A 23,356-nucleotide genomic window follows, 5' to 3' on the forward strand; every position below is an offset into this window, starting at 1 on the left:
CACTAGATGAAGCTAGGCGGGCATACAAAGCACAAGCCGATAAAAAAAGGGTTGAGCCTACACCATTCATTATAGGAGAAATGGTGTACTTATCTACAAAATACCTAAAGTCCCTACAGCCCTGTAAAAAACTTGGACCAAAATATATAGGACCTTTTCCAATTAAAAGAATCATAAATCCAGTAACAGTAGAATTAGAATTACCCAAAAATCTCAGGCAAATACACCCAATTTTTCATTGCAGCTTGCTGAAAAGAGAGCATCAGTCACCTCTACGGCCAAAAATCCCCCCCCCACCACCTCCAATCATGGTGGAGGGTGAACAACACTTCGAAATAAAAGAGATCCTTGACTCTAGGAGATATCATGGAACAACTCAGTACCTAGTTGCCTGGAAACACCTCCCTGCCTCACAAAATGAGTGGGTCCATAAACGTCATGTCAGAGCCCCGAAGCTATTGAAGAAGTTTCACACAGAGTATCCTAACAAGCCTGACTAAATTTTATACTTGTGTTTTCTTTCAGGTGGATCTCTCTTATTGTTAAGAGGGGCCGGATGTCAGAATCCAATTATATTTCATCTTTAAATTATCAAATATAGAAACTCCCAATTCTGCCTTCTCTGGATTCTGCCATAAGAGGGAGAGAAGGGGGAGAACAAAGGGGCTTTATGGCCCTCACTTCCTTCTTTACACTTCAAAGAGCTAAATGCTGAATGTGTGTTTATTGTAACCTCGAAGTGTTAGCATACCAAAGGAGAGTAATTGCCTTTCATGTAGTTATCTGAAGTCTCCATCCAGACGGAAGAAAGAAGAAAGGGAGTGGAATTGTGATACTTGAAACTATCACTGGAAGGGGGGTTGATTGGGTGGGACTACTGGGGAACCCCTTAAAACCTTGAATGGGAGAGCTTGGACCCCAAGTCCTGTCTAGCATGCCTGCAACCATTTTCTCTTAATAAAGGATTCCTGTTGGAAGAATTATTCCAAGAGTTCTGTCTTCTTAAGATGCAAAGTGGGGTGAGTCCTTACATAGACCTTATGTTTCAGGTTCCTATGGAGAATAGATCTTTACAGCATCGGACTTTCCTTTCACCACCAGATGCATCCACAGCTGAGCGTCCTTTTGGCTTTGGCCCAGACGCTTCACTCTTTCTGGCGCTACTAGTACTAGCCCTCTGCTCTTCCCCAGTAGCATATTGGATACCTTCCGACCTGAGGGGCTCATCTTCCAGCGTCATATCTTTTTGCCTTTTGGTACTGTCCATGGGGTTTTCATGGCAAAGATACTGGAGTTGGTTGCCATTTTCTTTCCAGTGGATCACATTTTGTCAGAACTCTCTGCTATGACCTGTCCGTCTTGGGTGGCCCTGCACGGCATAGCTCATAGCTCCATTGAGTTACGCAAGCCCCTTCACCACAACAAGGCAGTAATCCATGATTAACTAATTAATATGTAACAAAGCATAACATTTATTTTCTTTTATAACCAGGAAGGAAAAAGAAATTAAACAAAACTGTTTGTAACATTCCCACAGTGAAACTAGAAGAGTTTTCAGAGAGAAAATATTCTAAAGAGTCTCTGTAAATCCTGGAACATGCAGTATAATACTGAATGGTCTCTCTATGTAATCCTGACATTAAATGAAATTTCCATTCCAAATTTAATTCTTTCCTTGATGCATATACAAAAAAGTAATCCTATATGGTTTTTCAGTAGCACCAAAAAACTAATTGAACATGACTACCTATTTGATGTGCTGCCATGAATGGTGTCTTTCACTGCAGCAACATAGAAATATAATAGACCAATCAATAAATAAAATTGTATAAATTAGTTGGTACTTTGTATATTTGTCAAGTGTACAAGTTATGCATATTGTATGCCATTGTTTTGCATCTTGTGGTGTATGTTGTTTAGTGGCCTTTACAGAAAAATAATGTATAATTATATTTTTTTTATTCAGTAAATAAAAACTGAAAATAAAACAAGTTATTCTTACAGCAGAATGGCTTATAATGGAAGGGGCAATGTCAGCTCCAGTATAGGTAGTTCTCAACTTGCAACCACAATTCAGCCCTAAATTTTAAGTTGCTAAGTGGGAAATTTGTTAAAAGAGTTTTGCCCCAATTTATGACTTTTCTTGCCACATTTCTTAATTGCAGTTGCATTGCAGTTAAATTAGTAACACAGTTGTTAAGTGAATCTAGTTTCCCCATTGACTTTGCTTGTCAGAAGGATGCAAAAGGTGATCACATGACCCCAGGACACTCAACTGTCATAAATGTGAGTCAGTTGTCAAACATCCAAATGTAAATCACGTGATCATGGGGATGCTGCAATGGTTATAAGTGTGAAAAATGGTCATAACTTACTGTTTTCAGTGCCTTTGTAACTTTGAATGGTGTCTAAGCAAAATGTTGTAAGTTGAGGACTACCTGTACTTCAGATTTCCTTTGCTCTTCATAGCTGTTCTATCCCTTGCAGGTGAGGCTGCATTACCCAGCCTCTTACAGACTAAACATGATAATCCTCATGTCTTCACTCAGCATTCAGTGACATTTGAACAACATCAAATCACTATTCCTGACTCAGAAAATCTCTGATCTCAGGATCCCAGTGATATTCATGCTTCCCCTTTCCAGATAACTACTTCATAAATCTGCCTTCTTTCACTATTTTTGAACTTCTTTTTTTACAATTTAACTTCTACTTTTCTTCTACTTTCAAATCTGCCTGAAATTCTGTACATTTTTTAAAATATTAATCTTCTCCAGGTGCATTTACAATGGGGATTTTATAATTGTCTATTAGAAGAAGCCTTTACTGATTTCAGCTTTCTGAATTAAATACACTGACTTCCTATCAAATTCTTGTTCTAGACTCAGCTTGCATAAATATTTTATGTATCCAAAACTGATCTTACTGAGGCAATATGTGGCTGTTCAGAAATATTAGTGGTACCATACATTTTCAAATAGCCAGTTTTGTGTAGTGGTTAAAGCATCAAGCTAGAAATCAGAAGACATTGAGTTCTAGTCCCCCCTGGGGCATGAAGCTAGCTGGGTGACCTTGAGCCAGTCACTTTCTCTCAACCCTACAAAGGAGGCAAATTTCTCCAGGCAGTATCTGAGGATCAGATACAATTGAGAAGAAGAAAAAATCAAATATGTATTGGACTGAAATGTTGCCTGGCAAATAAAGGATCTGTTTCAATATACTTGATATAGATCCTGCTTTCTGTCCAACTTATGATAATACATCTTTTTCTTTCCCCCTCCAATTTTAAATATATGAATGCAACAATTTTCTGGAAAAGCAGGAAAGGAGTGAAGATCCAGATATTCTACAAGGCTAGGGCCAGGATATTAATGGGGCCACCATAGTTTGCTTAATGTAGGAACATTAATAGTAAGAAGGATATAATGTGTTCATAAATCATAGAAAGTATACATTATAGTTTATATGATTTTGGAAGAGAAATAATGTTTAAGGATGTTAATGTAATGCCAAAATATTATACCCAAATTATTTGTAAACTGGTCCTCTGAGTAAATGAGACAGAATATGATATCGTTGATGCCTGAAATAATGACACTTAGTAAGAGTAAAACCTGTAAGAGATTCAAATTCACTCTCAAAAATATTTCCTAAATATTCTGTCTTCTTTTTGAAGATGACTCACTTTTTGTCTTCACTTAGGAAGGAGCTGGGAACCAACTCCCTGAACCAGTGGTGGGATTCAAATACCTGAACAACCGGTTCTATTATGTGATGCAGGCCTGGGCCTCCAATGCCAAAAACGGACTTCCGGAAGTGGCATCATGCACTTTCGATGGGCCATTCTAGACCTGGGAGGCCTCCAGGCCTCTGATGCCTAGAACGGACTTCTGGAAGTGGTATCCATACACTTCTGGTGGGCTGTTCTAGGCCTGGGAGGCCTCCGAGGCCTAGACTAGACTTCCAGAAGCCAGCCAGTTCTTCGAATTCAGGTAAATTTAGCTACCAGTTCTCCTGAACAGGTGCGAACTGGCTGAATGCTACCACTGCCCTGAACCATACAGACATAGGAATGTGTATTTTTTTCTGAGCTACAACACAGCACCAGCTACCTAAGAAGGAAAATTAAATTAATTTTGACAAAGTTCATTGCTGTTTTGCTATATTGTTATCAAAGAATGTCTTCATATATTTCTAATTTGCCATCAGAATTTCTGCATAGAATCAGTTTGAAACCTCTTTTATATAAAAAGTAAAATACAGTATTAGAATTGTATTTGGAGTCCCTATGTTTTACATGTTATTTTACATGTTATATTCCATATGCTGATATTTGTTTATTTTTATGATTGATGAAACAGTCATAATATAGAATCATACTAATTTGTAACTCAAGATAATTACAGCATTCATTTCTCTTTTTCTGTGTGGCATTGCTTCTTTTCTAGATTGCACAACTTTATTCCAGAAATCTTAAAGAACAGAAAGTTGAGCTTGTAACTCTAGAATGAATTTCATGGTCCATCTTTGAATAAGTATGGATATTCACAGCATCTTTGGAGAAAGAATACATTTGGTTCTTTTTTTATGCCAAATTATTACTGCGTTGGATGTACCTCTTGATTGTAAGTACTAACAGTTCACAATCTAGGGAAAGATATTGATTGAACAGATTGTTATAAACAAATATCTTGATAACCTAGAACAAATCTATATACCAATATAGCATTAAAAAGAATATGTGTATATGTACATATATCCAAAGACACTTTTTCACTTCCCTTAGTTGCAGGCAGTTCTTGTTCATTATAAAAGTTTGTTTTTCCTTTTCGCCTCAATGTTCCATTAATAATTACATTGTTGTACATTTGCCATGTCAGCATGTAGAATATATCCAAAATTAACAATTAGCATTCTGATTATCTTAGCACTCATAACCTATTTAGTGATTTAGCAATGAAAAGTATATTTAACAGAATACAATTGAAAATATTTGAAAGGCAGCGTAAGGACCCACCTCAACTAACCACCCAAGAAAGCAGAACTCTTGAAACAAGCATTGTCTCAAAAGGAAACTTTTATTAGGGGTCAGTGACAGTAGGGAAATCAAGGTGAGATCTGGGGGAAATCCTAATATGGTAAGCTAAACCAGCAATATTCCTCCTCCCACCAGTCATAGTGTCCATTTGAAATCCAGCCAATCCACAGGTGGCACAATGTGTGGGTAACTGGAACAGTTGGCACGCATCTCAAGGTCTTCTCCAGTTTCGTTTCTCTGCAACCGTCTCCCTGATAAGGGAAACACAATCCTATCTCAAGTGGATAGAGGTGGGAGAGGAAAAGTAGAAAGAGAAAGTTATCCCAAGTGAAAGCAAATTCCCCCCTCCTCCCAGCAGAATGGCAGGCCCCAAAACAAGAGCATATATGCAGGGAAAATAATAAGGATTTGGGGACCTGACATACGCCCCCTAAAAGAACAGGAAATCCACCTATAAGACAAAAAGGGAGGGGACCAGGCACATCAATTAGGTTTATCAGGATCTTGAGAATGGAGGCGACTTAGAAGTTTAGGGGCTCTAATATGTTTCTTGTACACCCAGTCATTCTGGGTGGAAGGGAGATTCTTTCAAGCTATTGTATCACCCCATGGTGTGTTTGAAAGTCCAAAATGTTGTTCACCCTCAACCATGATAGACATGGGCACTGGAGGTGCAGGAGGCCTGAGGTTAGAAATAATCTCCAGTTTGAGTAAGCTGCAGCGGAAAATAGGGTGGATTTTCTGTGAGATCTTTGGCAAATCCAATTCCACCATCACAGGGTTTATGATGCATTTGATAGGGAAAGGTCCAACAAATTTAGGACATCACTTCTTAGAAGGTTGTAAAGACCAAGACTACTTTGTGGAGAGGTATACTCGATCCCCAACTTTACAGTCAGGTCCAGAAATATTGGGACATCGACACAATTCGAACATCTTTGGCTCTATACACCACCACAATGGAGTTGGAATGAAACAAACACAATGTGCTTTAACTGTAGACTGTCAGCTTTAATTTGAGGGTATGTACATCCAACTCAGGTGAATGGGGTAGGACTTACAGCAATTTGCATATGTGCCTCCCACTTGTTAAGGGACAAAAGGTAATGGGACAATTGGCTTCTCAGCTGTTCCATGGCCAGGTGTGTGATATTCCCTCATTACCCCAATTACAATGTGAAGAGGCCCAGAGTTCATTTCAAGTGTGCTATTTGCATTTGGAATCTGTTGCTGTCAACTCTCAAGATGAGATCCGAAGAGCTGTCACTATCAGTGAAGCAAGCCATCATTAGGTTGAAGAAACAAAACAAACCCATCAGAGAGATAGCAAGAACATTAGGCGTGGCCAAAACAACTGTTTGGAACATTCTCAAAAAGAAGGAATGCACCAGTGAGCTCAGCAACACTAAAAGACCCGGGAGACCACGGAAAACAACTGTGGTGGATGACCGAAGAATTCTTTCCCTGGTGAAGAAAACATCCTTCACAACAGTTGGTCAGATAAAGAACACTCTCCAGGAGGTAGGTGTATGTGTGTCAAAGTCAACAATCAAGAGAAGACTTCACCAGAGTGAATACAGAGGGTTCACCACAAGATGTAAACCATTGGTGAACCTCAAAAACAGGAAGGCCAGATTAGAGTTTGCCAAACAACATCTAACAAAGCCTTCACAGTTCTGGAACAAGATCCTATGGACAGATGAGACCAAGATCAACTTGTACCAGAGTGATGGGAAGAGAAGAATATGGAGAAGGAAAGGAACTGCTCATGATCCTAAGCATATCACCTCATCAGTGAAGCGTGGTGGTAGTGTCATGGTGTGGGCATGTATGGCTGCCAATGGAACTGGTTCTCTTGTATTTATTGATGATGTGACTGCTGACAAAAGCAGCAGGATGAATTCTGAAGTGTTTCGGGCAATATTATCTGTTCACATTCAGCTAAATGCTGCAGAACTCATTGGACGGCGCTTCACAGTGCAGATGGACAATGACCCAAAGCATACTGCAAAAGCAACCAAAGAGTTTGTGAAGGGACAGAAGTGGAATGTTATGCAATGGCCAAGTCAATCACCTGACCTGAATCCCATTGAGCATGCATTTCACTTGCTGAAGACAAAACTGAAGGGAAAATGCCCCAAGAACAAGCAGGAACTGAAGACAGTTGCAGTAGAGGCCTGGCAGAGCATCACCAGGGATGAAACCCAGCGTCTGGTGATGTCTATGCGTTCCAGACTTCAGGCTGTGATTGACTGCAAAGGATTTGCAACCAAGATTAAGAAGGGAAAGTTTGATTTATGATTATTATTCTGTCCCATTACCTTTGGTCCCTTAACAAGTGGGAGGCACATATGCAAACTGCTGTAAGTCCTACCCCGTTTACCTGAGTTGGATGTACATACCCGCAAATTAAAGCTGACAGTCTACAGTTAAAGCACATTGTGTTTGTTTCATTCCAACTCCATTGTGGTGGTGTATAGAGCCAAAGATGTTCGAATTGTGTCGATGTCCCAATATTTCTGGACCTGACTGTATATGGTTTTTGTTCCACCCTCCATTTATTGGCTTGAGTCTTATAGGCCTCCCTGGCTTCACCCAGAGCTTTCCTGAATACTGGCCAGGTATTTTGTAACTGTTTAATCCATCCCTGCAAGGAGGGGATTTCAGGCTCCTTGGTAGGAAGTTCGGGCATGGCCACAAATGTTTGGCCATTAGCTACTTGAAATGGAATGAAACCTGTATTGGAGTGCACAGCATTATTATAAGCAACCTCAGCTAATGGTAACAGGTCAAACCAATTGTCCTGCTGATAATAATAAAACATCTCAGGTATTGTTCTAGAACTGAGTTCAGTCTCTCTGTCCCTCCATTCATTTGAGGATGATGTGAAGATGATAACCCTTGACTAGAACCCATCAGGTCCAGAAAAGCTTTCCTGAATTTAGAGGTGAATTGAATCCCTCTGTCTGAAATTATACGTCGTGGGTTCCCATGAAAGCGAGATATGTTTTACACAAAGAGTTTAGCTAAAGTTTTTGCATTTGAGATCTTGGGGCATGGAATGAAATGAACAAATCTATTACAACCCAAATTATAGTGTTTCTAGCACTTTCAGGCAGTTCCACAATAAAATCCATAGAGATATCTCCCCAGGGTGCTGACAGACTTGCTACCAGTTGAAGCAATCCTGGGGATTTCCCTTGCTGCCATTTAGCCGCTGTGCATGTGGGGCAGCTGGCTACATAGCTTTCTATGTTCTATTTCAATGCGGGCCACCAAAACTGCCTTTTAATGAGATGTAAGGTTTTTACAAATCCAAAATGTCCAGCAGTTTCAAATCATGCACTGCTTGCATTACTTTAAGCCTTAAGGCTGCTGCGACATAAAGTTTTCCCCCAATCCACAGTAATCCATCTTTCAACACACACAGGTTATTGTGGTTTCGAAACTACTCATCAGTCTCTAATGCAGTTTTAAAATCCTGTAACAAAGTCTTTCTGAAAGGAGCCATAGGTTTCGACTGAGCTCTGGTGATTACAGAGACTGCTAATTGATGGGGGTGTAAAAATGGTTTAGTCACCTCTGCTTTCTTACTGTTATATTGTGGTAATCTGGACAATGCGTCAGCTAAAAAATTCTTTCCCCCAGGGAGGTAGTGAATAGTGAAATCAAAACAATGGAAAAGTTGAGACTATCTTGCCTGTTTGAGGAAGAACTTCCTGGGGGTTTTCATTGCTTCAAGATTCTTATGATCAGTCCATACTTGAAACCGTATTTTACTCCCTTCCAGGAAATGCCTCCAAGTGAGGAGAGCCCATTGTACAGCATAAGCCTCCTTCTCCCAAGCTGCCCACCTCTGCTCAGTCTCTGATAATTTCCTATAGATGTATGCACAAGGTTGCAATTGTCCTTCTTTGATTCTCTGTAATAACACTGCTCCCACAGCCACAGCCACATCACTGGCATCAGCTTGAATTATAAATGGCTGTTCTTCGTCTGGATGTTTCAGAACCAGCTCCATAGAAAAAAGTCTCTTAAGTTTCTCCAGTATGCAGATGTAGCATCCACCGGTGGGTTATTTCAGCCTTCCTGCTCAGACAGACTAAGTTCGAAGTTCAGCCACACCTCCTTGGGGCTGTCCTTCCCCAGTTTTAACTTAGTCTTTTACTCAGAGCAGACACAATTTTGGGTAGCTCCTCTGCTAGACTAGAGTTATTTTATTTTATTTATTTTATTTTATTTTATTATTTATTTTATTTTATTTTATTATTTATTTTATTTTATTTTTTTATTTTATTTTATATTATATTTTATTTTTTATTTTTTTATTTTATTTTATTTTATTTATTATTTTATTATTTTATTTTATTTTATTTATTTTATTTTATTATTTATTTTATTTTATTTTATTATTTATTTTATTTTATTATTTTATTTTATTTTATTTTATTGCGTAGATAGTTGTTTTTGTTGTTTGTTTATTACTGTTAGCAGTTAGAATTGAAGGTGTTTAGCCAGGCAGAGCTTTTAGCCAGCAGAGGCTTGTGGGCCTCTGGGAGCGATCGCTTCGACTCCATCGGAAATACAAAGAGCACTGAACAGCTGTTCAGTGCTAAAACAGAGCCTGAATTCGGCGCTTAGGAGCGGTTTGCTTTCTAGTTGATTCCAGCGAAGCGCGGCTCAGTTGGGAGGCTTCGTTCTTCCCTTGTGGCCATGAGGCTCCAGCAGATGCAAGCCTGGATCTGGATCGCAGCGGAGGCTGCGCAACAACTGCAAGTGTTTTCTGCCTTATATATAAAGAAGGGGAAAAAGCAATTGTTGCAGGATTCCCCAGTATTGTTGTTATCCGGTGATTTTGGACGTTGGGGAAGTTCTCCCTGGGGCGTCACCATTTTGCAAGCTATGAGGCGTGCGGACGCCATTTTGAATTCCACCTTGAGGGTGGTAGCCATTGTAGGCCTCATCCCAGGCCTGAGTTTCCTACTATAGCCTACTGTGCTAGGCTCCTAAGGGGGAAAATTACACTGTATCTTGTTGGATTACCTTATTACTCCGAATGAAGGAGGAGTGAAATCAGAACATATACACATAATACACTGTTATAATTAAGGGACTATTTGCGTTACCTGTTCCTATAGCTCGCAGGCGCTGTTGTCAGCAGGGCCTAACCAGGCAGTTCTAGTGAACTGTCTGGCTGTTTGCCATTGCTGTTGTTTGGAGAATGGGAGCTTCCCTCTCTGACAACCAGATCTGCGTATTTTCCCCCCATTCCTGGATGTCTCTACTGGGAATATCTAGAGAGCGATGGCAGACAGTGAAACTCCTCAGACATCGCAGGGTTCTGGAATCCCCCCTACACAACCAAAGCGCAGATCTTCTGAATTGAATGTGGGGGGAAAGAAGAAGGCTAAAACCAAGCATTTAACCACCAAGGAACCCTCCAAGACTGCTGAGAGAGAGGCCTCAAGGAGACATCAGGCACTAGAAAAGGAATTTTCCAGAATGCAAAGGCTCAGGTCCAGTGAGGCTGAAGTGATTCCCCCTGTTTCACTGGACCGGTCCCCATTTGAGCCTCCAGGTGTGCCTTCTTATGATGCCCCCAGGGCTTAGTCTCCTCAAGGGGAAACTGAACAGGTTAGTCCCTATTCTTCTCCTTCTCATCTTCTTCCTCCTCCTCCACCACCTCCTTCTGTTTCTTCTGCTTCCATCACACAACCAGTTCCAGTGGCCGCACATTCCCCCACAGTGGTTGGTGCTCGTTCCACAGATCAGGCCATCTGGGCAGAACAGTTCCAGAGCTACATGCATCAGGCATTCAACCAATTTATGGCTTCTTCAATGAGTCAAGGGTTTCCCCAAGCACCACCACCTCCACCCATACCTGTATCACAGACGGGGCATGTTCAGATACCAGGTTCTGGAGTATCTGAAGCATCATCTCAATTAGGAGAAGGTGAATCAGTGGACCTGGAATCAGTGGATATTCTCATGTCAGAGGAAGAGGAGGCGGCCCCGGACCCAACTCCTACAACGGGTCTTTTTGATCCATCCCTGTTCAGATCTTTACTTCTGAAGGCCTGTACCATGGCCAATTTGGCCACGGAGCAGGAACCTAAACCATCTATTTCTGCTACACAGGAGTCTAATCCCTTATTTGCAGAAAAGGTAGTAGAGGATAAACAGATTCCTTGTCCTGCCATATTCCGTACTACTGTGGAAAAGCAGTGGGCTTCATTGGCCACTTTGCCTTCTCCCAATAGCACGGATAAGAAACTTTTTAATGTCTCTTCCTCCTTTGACTCTCTTCTAGAGGTGCCTACAGGGGACACTCCGTTCATCTCTCTGTTCTCCGCATCCACAATCCCTGGAGACATAGCAGAGAATCTGAAGGCAGAGGATAAAAGGTTTGAATTTTCCTTCCGCAGAGCTCACCAAGCCTCAGCATGGATAATTAAGGCAGCAACGTCCTCGTCCTTTTTCGCAAGGACATCCATTATGTGGTTTCATGAGGTACAAGCTCTGATTCCCCCTGAACAGGTGCGTACTCACCAGACATTAGGGAAACTGGTAGCGGCGTCAGAATATAGGGCTGACTCTTCCCTACAGTCTGCAAGTTCTCTGTTAGGTCCATTGCGGCCACGGTTTCTTCACGCAGACTCCTGTGGCTCAAACACTGGAAGACAGACTTGAAATCAAAGTGGCGCCTATCAACGGACACTTATAGTGGGAAGCAGCTATTTGGTCTGGTTCTTGAACCGTTCCTGATAGAAGGGAAGGATAAGCGCAAGGTTCTGGCGCACCCCTCTAAGAAGGTGGATAGAAGGCCTCAGCAGGAATTTCTCAGACAGGCCTTTCATGCCGGGGGTTCTTGGAAGGCCAGGCAGTCCTTTCGGAGTGGGCAAACCTGGGATTGGTCCAGAAGCTCTCACTCCTTCTCCCCCAGGCAGGATCGGCAACAGGACCACCAGGGTTCTGGAAATAAGGCCCAGTTCCAGTCCAAACATCCCTTTCAAGGGGCTGAGGGTCACCCGTTCAGGAAATCCAAGTGACGCCAGGGAGGACCCTCCCATAGGGGGTCGCTTAGCGCTGTTCAGCGACACTTGGGAGGTCATCACCAATGACACTTGGGTGCAGGAGACCATAAGATACGGTCTTGCTTTAGAGTTCCTCTCCATTCTGTCAGACCACTTCATTCAGTGCCCCACCTCAAGAAACGCTCAAAACTATCTCATCTACTACACATAGAGGCCATAGAACCGGTACCAAGGGATCAGATAGGAAAGGGGTACTACTATTCGTAGTTCCAAAGGCCTTGGGAGGTTGGAGGGCGATTCTAGATCTAAAGGGGCTAAATTACTTCCTAGCCTACAGGAGATTCAAAATGCAATCCCTCAAATCAATTCTGGCCAGCATCAGAAAAGGGGATTTTCTCTCCTCGATAGATTTGACCAAAGCGTATCTTCACATTCCCATCCTCCCACAACACCGCAAATTCCTCTGGTTTTGTTATGCGCACCGGCATTACCAATACAGAGCACTACTCTTCCGCCTCTCTTCGGCTCCTCGGGTATTCACAAAAATATTGGCAGTGATAGCAGCCCACCTCAGATTGGTGCCGGTGCGCGTACAATGTTACCTGGATGATATAATCATCCTATCCAGATCTTTCCATTCCACCCAATTGGACCTACAGATCACAATAGAGACAATGCAGGCACACGGATTCTAGATAAACTTCAAAAAGAGTCACATAGTCCCTTCCACTCGAATCCTCCACCTAGGGACTATAATAGATTCTGTCCTGTGCAAGGTTTATCTCTCTCAGGAATGCAAGGACAGCATCAGGTCGCTCGTCTAAGGATCCGGAGAGAGAAGGTAGTCTCATCCAGTTGTCTCAGCTGTTGGGCAAGATGGTGTCCTGTCTGGACATTGTTCCATGGGACAGACTGCACTCTAGAGGCCTCCAGTGGTTCCTTCTACCCTTCCAGAGATGGAACGTGAGTGCCTCAACAAGGAAGGTGAGAGTGCCACACCACATCCTGTCGTCCTTCCTATGGTGGACGTCGTTGGCATTGAACAGGGGGTCCCTATTCAAGGAATCTCCCAGATTCAAGCTGACCACGGATGCCAGCCTATTTGGCTGGGGGGCACATCTCCAGATACACATGGCACAGGGTCAATGGTCTCAATCAGATCTCAGACACAATATAAATTGGCTAGAGTTGAGAGCAATACATCTAGCCCTCCATCACTTTTCCGAGATCGTGGCGGGGAACCATTTCCTGATAATGACGGACAACGTAGCAGCCAAGGCACACGTCAACAGACAGGGAGGGACTTGGTCATGGTCCCTCATGCAGGAAACACTGGATCTGGGGCTGTGGGCAGAGTCCAACCTGAAGTCCATCTGTGCGGAGCACATATCAGGAGAGGCGAATTGCCAAGCCAATTCACTGAGCAGAGCGACAGTCAACCACTCAGAATGGAGGCTGGACCCGGCTCTGTTCCTGGAAATTTCAAAGTGGTTCGGACAACTACAGGTGGATTTGTTTGCCTCGGATGCAAATTCCCATCTTCCAAGGTATTTCACCAGGTTCCTGTCGCCGGGGGCGGAGGGAACGGATGCCCTCCGCAGCAAGTGGCCGAAGGAACTGCTTTATGCCTTTCCCCTGCTTCCACTCATTCAGGCTACCATTCGCAAGGTCCTTCTTGAACAGGCGGAGGTAATCTTGGCGGTCCCACACTGGCCAAGACGGCCGTGGTTTGCGGACCTCGTGGACTTGTCAGTATCTCCTCCGTGGAGGATTCCGCCGAGCCACATAGCACTCAGTCAAGGGAATCTCCAACATCCAGATCCCCAGTGGCTCCAACTAGCCACTTGGCACTTGAGCGGCAGAGTTTAGTCAGACAGTCCTATTCATCGGAGGTCATATCCATGATACAAGCCTCAAGGAGACCCTCCACTAATAGAATTTATGACGCCACATGGAGGAATTTTTGTCAATGGTGTATCACCCATAGTCTTAGACCTTTAAAGGTTACTATTCCTGACATCTTAGAATACCTTTTAGAGGGATTGAATAAGGATCTTTCACATAGTACTATCCGCAGACAGATTGCCGCCCTGTCAACGGTCCTCACGTGTGACAACTTTCAGTCCCTGTCTCAACACCCGGCAGTTGCCGCTTTCCTAAAAGGGGCAATTAACACTAGGCCCCCCACAGTGCATCGATATCATTCATGGGATTTACCAAAGGTGTTACAAGCCCTCTCGATGACACCATTCGAGCCCATAGGGTCTTGCTCACTTTATTTCCTCTCTTTGAAGGTTGCCTTTCTGGTAGCCATCACGTCGGCTAGGTGTATCTCGGAACTGGCTGCTCTCTCAGTCAGAAGTGATCTGTGTATGTTTCTGGATGACAGAGTGGTCCTTAGATTGGACCCTTCTTTCATTCCGAAAGTCAATACATGGTTCCATAGGTCCCAAGACTTGGTCCTTCCTAACTTTTGCCCAAATCCAACCCATCGTCTGGAGAGACAATGGCATAAATTGGACTTGCGCAGGGCCTTGCGACATTACGTCAAGCGGACTGCCACTTTTCACAAATTGGAGGCTCTGTTTGTGTCTTTCCAATCCTCTTCCATGGGAAAGAAGGTCTCATCCTCAACCATAGGGAGGTGGATTAGGGCATGTATTTCCCATGCATATAGATCCCAATCCCTGCCTATACCGAAACATATCACAGCCCATTACACATGCAGTGCGGCCACATCAGTGGCCTGATCTATGCAAGCTTCAGTTGAAGAAATTTGTAGGGCAGCGACTTGGTCTTCTCCCTCTTCATTTATAAGGCATTACAAACTTGATAGGTTTGCTGCTGCGGAAGCCTCATTTGGCAGAAAGGTATTGCAGCAGGTTGTCTCCTCCCAGGGGACACATGCCTAGACTGTCCCTCCCAGCAGGGACATGGGTGGCTTTGGTATGTCCCACCGGTGGATGCTACATCTGCATGCTGAAGAAGGGGTGTTGTCTTACCTGAACACCTTTTCTCAGCATGTAGATGTAGCATCCACACCCACCCTTAACAGTCAGTCTAGGCAGGTGTGATTGCAGGAGGAGTTGTTGCATCTGATTTGCTTTGCCTCGTTAAAACTGGGGAAGGACAGCCCCAAGGAGGCGTGGCTGAACTTCAAACTTAGTCTCTCTGAGCAGGAAGGCTGAAATAACCCACCGGTGGATACTACATCTACATGCTGAGAAAAGGCATTCAGGTAAGACAACGTCCCTTCTCAAAAGCTGCTTGACATTTTCCTGCCCATTTTAATGGTTGACTGGGCTTTGGGATTGGGAGGACAATCAGTGCAAACGATGGAATAAATTGTCTATAAAAGTTCTTAGGAACTTTGGAGCTGTTTCCTGGTGTTTGGAGGAGCCTAGTCCAAGACCGCTCTCACTTTCTCTGGGTCCATCTCTATTCCCTTGTTGGATATATGATAGTCCAAGTAATCAATATGATCTTTGTGGAACTCACACTTTGACAGTTTGGTGTACAGTTTGGCAGAGCACAGCTTTTTTAGGACTACCCTGACCAATTTAATGTGTTCATCTTTGGTTTTGGTGTAAATAAGGATATTATTTAGGTAAACCAAAACCCCTTTATACAAATGATCATGTAGGACTTTGTTGATCAATTGCATGAATACTGCAGGGGCCCCTTGTAGCCCAAAAGGGGGCCAGAAGGCCTGGCTTCTTCCAGGTCCCTGGAGAGGCTTTCATCTGGTTTCAGGCATAGGAGATCTTCGGCCCATTTCTCTGCCTGGAACTCTTCCATGTGAAATTCAGTTGCAACTCCCCTGGTAGGGTAGCAGCTTCTCCAGGTTGAGTACTATGCAGATCTCGCCTTATGTAAGGACCCACCTCAGCTAACCACCCAAAAAGCAGAACTCTTGAAACAGGCATTGTCTCAAAAAGAAACCTTTATTAGGGGTTAGTGACAGTGGGGAATTCAAGGCGAGATCTGGGGAAAACCTCGCTAAAATGGTATAGTTAAACCAGCAATATTCCTCCTCCCACCAGAGTCATAATGTCCTTTTGAAATCCAGCCAATCCACAGATGGCGCAATGTGTGGGTAACTGGCACATTTGGAGCACATCTCAAGATCTTCTCCAGTTTTGTTTTTCTGTAACCGTCTCCCTGATAAGGGAGACACATTCCTTTCTCAAGTGGATAGAGTTGGGAGAGGAAAAGTAGAAAGAGAAAGTTATCCCAAGCAAAAGCAAATTCCCTCTTCTTCCCAGCAGAATGGCAGGCCCAAAACAAGAGCATATATGCAGGGAAAATAATAGGGATTTGGGGATCTGACAAGCAGTAATCACTGAGATTAGAAAAAAAGGCTATATTCTAAAAATAATTAACGTATACACCAACCAGAGGAAGAACAGACATCTAGAACCATTAAAATCTACTCTGGTTTTACATGCAGTTCACATAATTATCTAAAGTACTTATAACTCACTGTTTAGAGTATTTAGAATCCAGTATTCTATTACAAAGGCTATCAGAAGAGAGTGGTAAAATGTATAGTCTTTGCTGAAGCTTATATTTTTTATCACCTTGGCAAGAATGGCTAATTTATTTTTCAAGCCCATGTCATAAACACAGAGTTATAATTTCCATTGTAACATGAACTAATGGTTCTCACTAAAATATTAATGTGGGATTTTTGTACTCAAATAGAGGGTAATGAAATGGCACAATGAACAACAGGGCATTCCATCTCTGTTATGTATTCTTTCATTTAATTCTATAGATTGATTGGTTTTTGTTTGCAGTGAACAGGCTATGCCATCCATTAATTCTATTTCCATATCAGCCAAGGCATTTGTATCAATGCTAATTATCCCATATAAGTTACAAACAATATTCATAATTGACAATGCAACATTAAACAAGTGTTCCAAATAGTCTATGCTGATTCTTTGCTAATAAAGTGACTTTGATATCTGTTGTCAGAAAAGCTCTATAGTATAGATTCCTATACTTTCTCTGTATCTTTTCTTTCTAAGATTTCATTACTTCTATCTTACTAACAAATAATTTTCTTTAATTCATGTTTACAATTCACTTGCTGAATCTGATACGTGGAAAAAAGCAAAACTTCTTGAAAAATGTAAGTTCTGCACAAAAAAATATGTGTGTGACTTAATACATTTTTTAAGCGCTGAAACCATTTTATTGTGTTTGCTATTTTTAATATTCTGTACAGATGATAGCTTGTAGAAACTATACTCAAGAACAATTTTGGCATGAATTTAAATACTGTTTAAATATTTATTTTTAATATTTTAAATGCATGTACCTATCCATTTAGGAATTCATATAGTCTTTAAAACTCATAAGAAAAACATTTTAAAAAGCAAGTTGGATTGAATGCATTTAGTGCTCATTATTTAAGAAGGATTTAGAGAATTGACTGCAATTTCGAAAATGAAACCCAGAGGCACTTTTCTTATTTAAAATATCTTTTATTCACTAAATGTACAAGGTCTAATGCCAAAGTATCAGGGGAAGATGTTGCTGATGTTCCAAACAAATATTCATCTGTACACAAAGTGTGTTATTTGCTCAAGTTTTCTTCCTTTTGCTATCTTAATTGATGGGCATGAACAATTAGAATTTTGCTTTTCCTGAACTCATATAAATGTATTATTAACTGTTTTGAAGTGTTAAACCAAAGAAAATAGAATACTTTTTTTACTTCCTCCTTTCCTAAAGTAAAATAACTTATTACAAATAAACTGAATTTCCTTGTTTTTTTTTTTGTTTGAAAATGTTTCACTTCTCATCCAAGAAATGTTTTCAATTCTAACAGAAGTTCCTTGAGTGACAAGCAAAATGTTTTCAAAGAAAAAACCAAGGAATTCCAGTTGCCTTTTGGAAAAGAACCTTAGGGACAACTATGACCTGAATGATTGAGAATCTCCATAGACATATTACAAATAAAATAAGAAAGAGATGTATTTCTTAAAATATAACACATTAAAGTTTTTTTATTAAGCACAATACATATGACATACATATGAATCTTACCAGCACACCAAAGCCCATACCACGTAGCTGTATTTTAAGCAATAAGATGCATGCATCATACGATACATACTCAGAAGAAATACTGTTTCTGCAGAAAAAGAAAAGGCTTAATAGTTTGTTTGCTTGAAATATCAGGTTCTTTTCCTTGAGGAGAGCAAAATACTATCCATATGTTAGTAGCCCACTCTGGTTTACACCGTCATCATCTTGCTAGATATATTACATAAATATGACATTTGCAATCATTGACTAATTTACTTCCAACCCCTGAGGTTATAAAATGGGCCTCATCAGCCATACCTACTGATGTTTCTACTCCCTGCAGATAGAGGATAGAGTAAAATTGGCATAGAAAGGCACTGGGGGGCGCAGTAGCCTTTCTGTGCTGTCTGAGATTGATTCCAATCCTTTTTACCCCAAGCTGAAATTGTAGGGATTAGAAAATACTGACTACCTTCTCTAAAGTTTGTTTAGATAGTAATAGAAATTGTCATTAAATATCAGATTCTGGAGGCTATAGTTTGTTATGTCATCTTGTGCAAGACCTTTTGGAAAAGCACCTTTGGGACAACCATGACCTGGATGATTGAGAATATCCATAGAAAAAGAGTAAATACTTTTCTCATAGGAATTAGTGCAAAATTTGCCCTAATATGCTATGTGAACATGCACTTACTCTTTTAACTATTTAGCCCTTCCAGTTGACCATCACTATTTAGACATAGATCGTGTCCTAGAAACTAGCTGTCTGAATCACTGGAATTTGGAATTGAGACAATGGGAACAGTCCTGAATAGAAATGAACTCTTCTGTGCTTTAAAGAGATTAGCCTTGCATTCTAAGCGCAATCACTTTAAGCAGGTCAGTTTTCATCTCACAATTACAATCTCACATCAGAGCTTTTCTATATTAATATGCTTAGTTATGAATAATTCATTTCACATATGACATCATGTAAAAACTTGCTGTTATATAAAACTACAATTCTTTTCATTCTTATGAATTGATTGCCAGACTCATATTTACTGGATAGTTAATAACAAATTGAGCCAAATTCCTTACCCAGAATGTCAACATGGAAAGATGCTAGCCTGGCATCTGATAATGTTCTGAATTCCCTTTGTGTTAGGAACACTGATGAAAAATTCAGTGAATTTTCTAGTAGACAAGTTTTTTTGTATACGCAGATGTTCTCTGTAACAAAACAATCAGGCCAAGGCCCCTGGGTATAATCAAGTTCTTTTCATGACTTACTGGATAGTTAATTCAGTTACTGGATATATATTTCAAAATATACAAAATAGCACTAGTTACTGCCTGACAAGGGAAATAAATAGTGGTTTTTGTTTATAAGAACAAATGTTTATAATACTTGTGTGTGCTGGAATGGTGACTTGTATAAATTGGTAGCTTAGCTAAATTGCCTAAAATTTTGTATGTAGAAAAAGTTGTTTTACGTACATTAGAATGCAGTTCTACAGCCATGTAATGATAATGTTCTTTTGAGAAAAGCTTATTCCCTTGTGGGCTTAAGTATGATTTTAATACATTAAATGTTTGCAATTAACTTTACTATTATTCAGCCACTTTAGGGAGATGATTAATTTGTAAAATTAGGATTGAGGGGATTCAGGTTCAAGTCCATCTTTAGCTCCCTAGGTAACTTTGACATAGTCATTTTCTCTCAACCAACTCACATCACAGGGTTGTTCTTGTGGAAATAGCTGGGGAAGGAAGTACTCTATTTGCCACCTTGAGTTCTTGAAGGGAAAGAGGAATTTAAAACCAGTGAATAAAAATGTATTTTTCCATTTTCTCTTTGATCACCTTCTCTAAAAAGTGTCACAGCCTCCAACAATAACACAGCAGTCTCCAAAAGATTATATTATTGACCCAAGAGAGAATATTGTAATACAGTGTGAAGCAAAAGGAAAACCATCTCCTACGTAAGTCCTAGATTTGTATGCATTCATTGCTTTTTATAATATAGCATACAGCCAAAGGAAAACATTAGCCTTAAGTGATTACTGGATTGATTATCTTGTATACATAAGTTTATTATCTTTTTATAATGCAATCTTATGTATGCCTGAAAAAAGCAGGTTTGGATAATCAGTTTCCTCTCATTTCCATAACTGCAGCCTTAATATCTAAATCTTATGAAGTTGACCCAATGATTTACAGATACAAAGATAAATTTGATTCCAGATCAAAATAAGTCATATAAATACTTAACTGATGTTTTTTAAATGGTTATGTCAGAAGTTTGCCTCTGAAATTATTTCATTTTGATATTATTTCCTTTAAAAGTATTTCCTACATTTTGTTTTGCCTAGGCCACAAATGTTAAATAATTAACCTTCATAACCAGAACCATTGCTGAGATCTAAGTGGCCAAAGTATTTGTGGTCTAACTAAATACATTAATAGAATATTGTATCCGTGCTGGATTCTTATATTCCATATTCAGAAGGGGAGGAGATGATTGAACCTGTCATTGGATTCAGTATGTTGGACTAAGTTTGATCAGATTTTGTGGTACCACTATACGCATCACACTGCTCTGATTGAATGTGCTGTTAACTTATCTAAAATTTATCTCTGTTCAATCATACTTGGGATATGAGCATTGAGAACATGCTTTCTTAAGTTGTGTTATAATTTAGAGCAAATAAGCATCATCCCAAGTGCATCTTAATGATGTAGCTGCTGTATATGGAGAAAGCAGTTAATCAGGTCATACCATATACTGTCCTACTGTATATGTAAAAAAAATTACACAGCATGTTCATTATTTTTAATTTTACTTTGCTAAAAATATAGTATGCTAAAAAAAATTCAAAGGTTTTCCTTTTCACAATTTATAAATAGCAGGCGGTAAGGGGTGATTCTACTTACTTTAAAAATAAAGAAGTTAAGAAACTATAACTTCCTAATTAGAGTGGATAAATTACAAATGTCAGAGGAGAAGACAAAGTAATTCTGAAAAGAATATATGAATTCCAGGAAAAAGGATTGATATCTTAGTAGAAGAATCACAAAGTTTCTGAAGAGGCAAACTATTGTAATAATAAGAATATAACAAATTTCTTAAGAATTTTTACTCTTTAATCAGATATATCAATGATTATGAACCAGTTTATAAGCCTTCAAGATATGGAAGTCTATGTGGTGGCCCATAATCAACTTTTTTGTTATTTGAGAAAATGAAAAGAAAAGTAAAAAGGATTAAATAGAGATAAGTGTTTTAAGAAAATTGTTATCTTTGCTTCTCACATGTTTAATTGGCTATCCTACTACTACTACTACTACTACTACTACTACTACTACTACTACTATTATTATTATTATTATTTATATTGGCTTTATACTGTTATAACTTATACATTCTCTTAAAACAAGTGGTTTTTTAATAAAGAACTTTTTCAGTGTTTTTATTTTATTGATAGCTTTTCATGGACACGTAATGGAACTCACTTTGATATAGAAAAAGATCCACGAATAAGAATGAAGCCTCACTCAGGGACTCTTTTAATAAATATTATTAATGAAGAAAGTGGAGGAAAAGCAGAATTATATGAAGGCATCTATCAGTGTACAGCAAGAAATGTGCTTGGAGCAGCAATTTCCAATAATATTGTTATAAGAGCATCCCGTAAGTTTAATATTAATGAAACTTTTATTTCTCTTCAGTTCTTGCAAATAGTTTTCCCTCTATGTTTGAAATGCTTGCTTTCAGGTTATAACACTCAGCAAAATCAAAATCCTACCTAAGAAAGAATACCAGTTTGTTTGTTAACTTGTATTTAAAAATTAAATACAATTTTCATTTTGTCTGACATTTATACTATATAACAGTATTTTTCTTTCCTGGTTATTTCTTTTCATTCTAAGATTAAATGACGGTATTTTGTGTTCCGTGTAGGATCTCCTTTGTGGACTAAAGAAAAGCTAGTTCCAGTAAGAATTACTGAAGGTCAATATGCAATTCTTCCCTGCAGGCCACCAGCAGGGTTACCACCACCTATAATATTTTGGATGGACAACTGTAAGTTACATTTGAAACCTATTTGCAACTATAAACTAAAATTGCATTTTTAGTTTTTCTGTTTCTGATGACCCATGGATTACAATATAATAGAATATTAACTTTATTGTCACTTTGAATATATACTAATCGGCATACATTAAAATGAAATTTTGTTGCATACAGCTTTCAAAGGGTCACCTTCTCCAGCACTGGAGATGGAGAATCCACCAATGGATTTAGATTGTGTTCCTGCCCAATCAGATCAAGTCAGCCAAAGTTGTCACGCCTCTCCTGGGCTAGAAGGTCCCAGTCTTGACTTGATCTTGGTCATGAACAGACGTGCAAGTTTGGCTCTTAGGCAGGTATAGTCTTCATTGGTGGATTTTCCATCTTTCCTTGACTTTAAATAGTTTTCTGATCAGTGCTGGGCTCAGCACTAGGGTTAGATTGCTGTTTATTTCAATCCCCCTCCTTCCCCTCTTAATCTTAAAGTGAGGCTGGGATCAGCTTCTCTTTCTACGTTTCGTTGTCTTTCAGTTTCGTTTTCTTCTATCCTCTCTAACCTTCTCTGTTGGATTCCTATTAAATTCAGTTCCATTTAATAATTTCTCCAGGAACAACTATAGTTGTCCTTTCTATTTTGCTTTAGTTTCCTTCCCTGATTGGGGTCTGGAACGCAGCTCCAAGAATTACGATTCAAGGGGGGTGGGGTGGAAGTGCTAATCAGCAGGCAGGCTTATCAGCAGTTTAAAACGCTGGGGTTTTTTGTCTTTTTTCGTTATTTACAGGCTGTCCTTGCTGTTCTGGGAGGCTGAGGGATCGTCGCTTCCCTATTGCAGCCCCTGTTGCTGGCTGAGCACACGCTGCTCCGAAGGGGTTTTTTTTCATCGAATCAGCTGGCTGATGGTTCAATTAGGCGGCTAAGCAGTGTGGCAGATGCAGGCGAGCTCCATTTGCTTTTTGGAGGCTTTGACTGCTCCGTTGAAGTTCTTTAGTGTTTTTCTCATTGGAGGAGTTCTCTGGATCCTATAGGGAGGCTCAGAGATGTATAGTGGTGGCAAAATAATTATTAAGAATTGTGTCCGCCATTTTGTGGATATGAACACCATTCTCTATTGTTGAACAGTCTCAGTGAGTTTCATTTTCACATCGGCAGCCATCTTGAATCCATTTTGAGAACTAACAGTTCTTTTCATG

At 40.2% G+C, this 23,356-nt stretch overlaps 1 protein-coding gene across 1 annotated transcript; it reads left to right on the forward strand.

Moving 5' to 3' along the window:
- The first annotated feature begins 3,410 nt into the window (after positions 1-3,410).
- Positions 3,411-23,274, forward strand: LOC120298095 (neuronal cell adhesion molecule-like). Its single transcript, XM_039321432.1, has 7 exons — positions 3,411-3,992; positions 4,449-4,625; positions 17,192-17,209; positions 19,970-20,075; positions 21,579-21,784; positions 22,055-22,177; positions 22,948-23,274. The coding sequence occupies exons 2-7, from the start codon at positions 4,538-4,540 to the stop codon at positions 23,013-23,015; spliced, it is 609 nt and encodes a 202-aa protein (XP_039177366.1). The 5' UTR covers positions 3,411-3,992; positions 4,449-4,537; the 3' UTR covers positions 23,016-23,274.
- The last annotated feature ends 82 nt before the right edge of the window (positions 23,275-23,356 follow it).

Source organism: Crotalus tigris, unplaced genomic scaffold, assembly GCF_016545835.1.
Source record: "Crotalus tigris isolate CLP2741 ecotype Arizona unplaced genomic scaffold, ASM1654583v1 scf7180000023740.139466, whole genome shotgun sequence".
NCBI classification, from domain to species: domain Eukaryota; kingdom Metazoa; phylum Chordata; class Lepidosauria; order Squamata; family Viperidae; genus Crotalus; species Crotalus tigris.

Bases quoted from the DNA above. Each gene is read 5' to 3' on its own strand.
- LOC120298095 (XM_039321432.1), top strand. From the start codon at position 4,538: ATGGATATTCACAGCATCTTTGGAGAAAGAATACATTTGGTTCTTTTT. The intron at 21,785-22,054 runs GTAAGTTTAATA...TGTTCCGTGTAG, and splicing joins TATTGTTATAAGAGCATCCC to GATCTCCTTTGTGGACTAAA. The intron at 22,178-22,947 runs GTAAGTTACATT...CGTTATTTACAG, and splicing joins AATATTTTGGATGGACAACT to GCTGTCCTTGCTGTTCTGGG.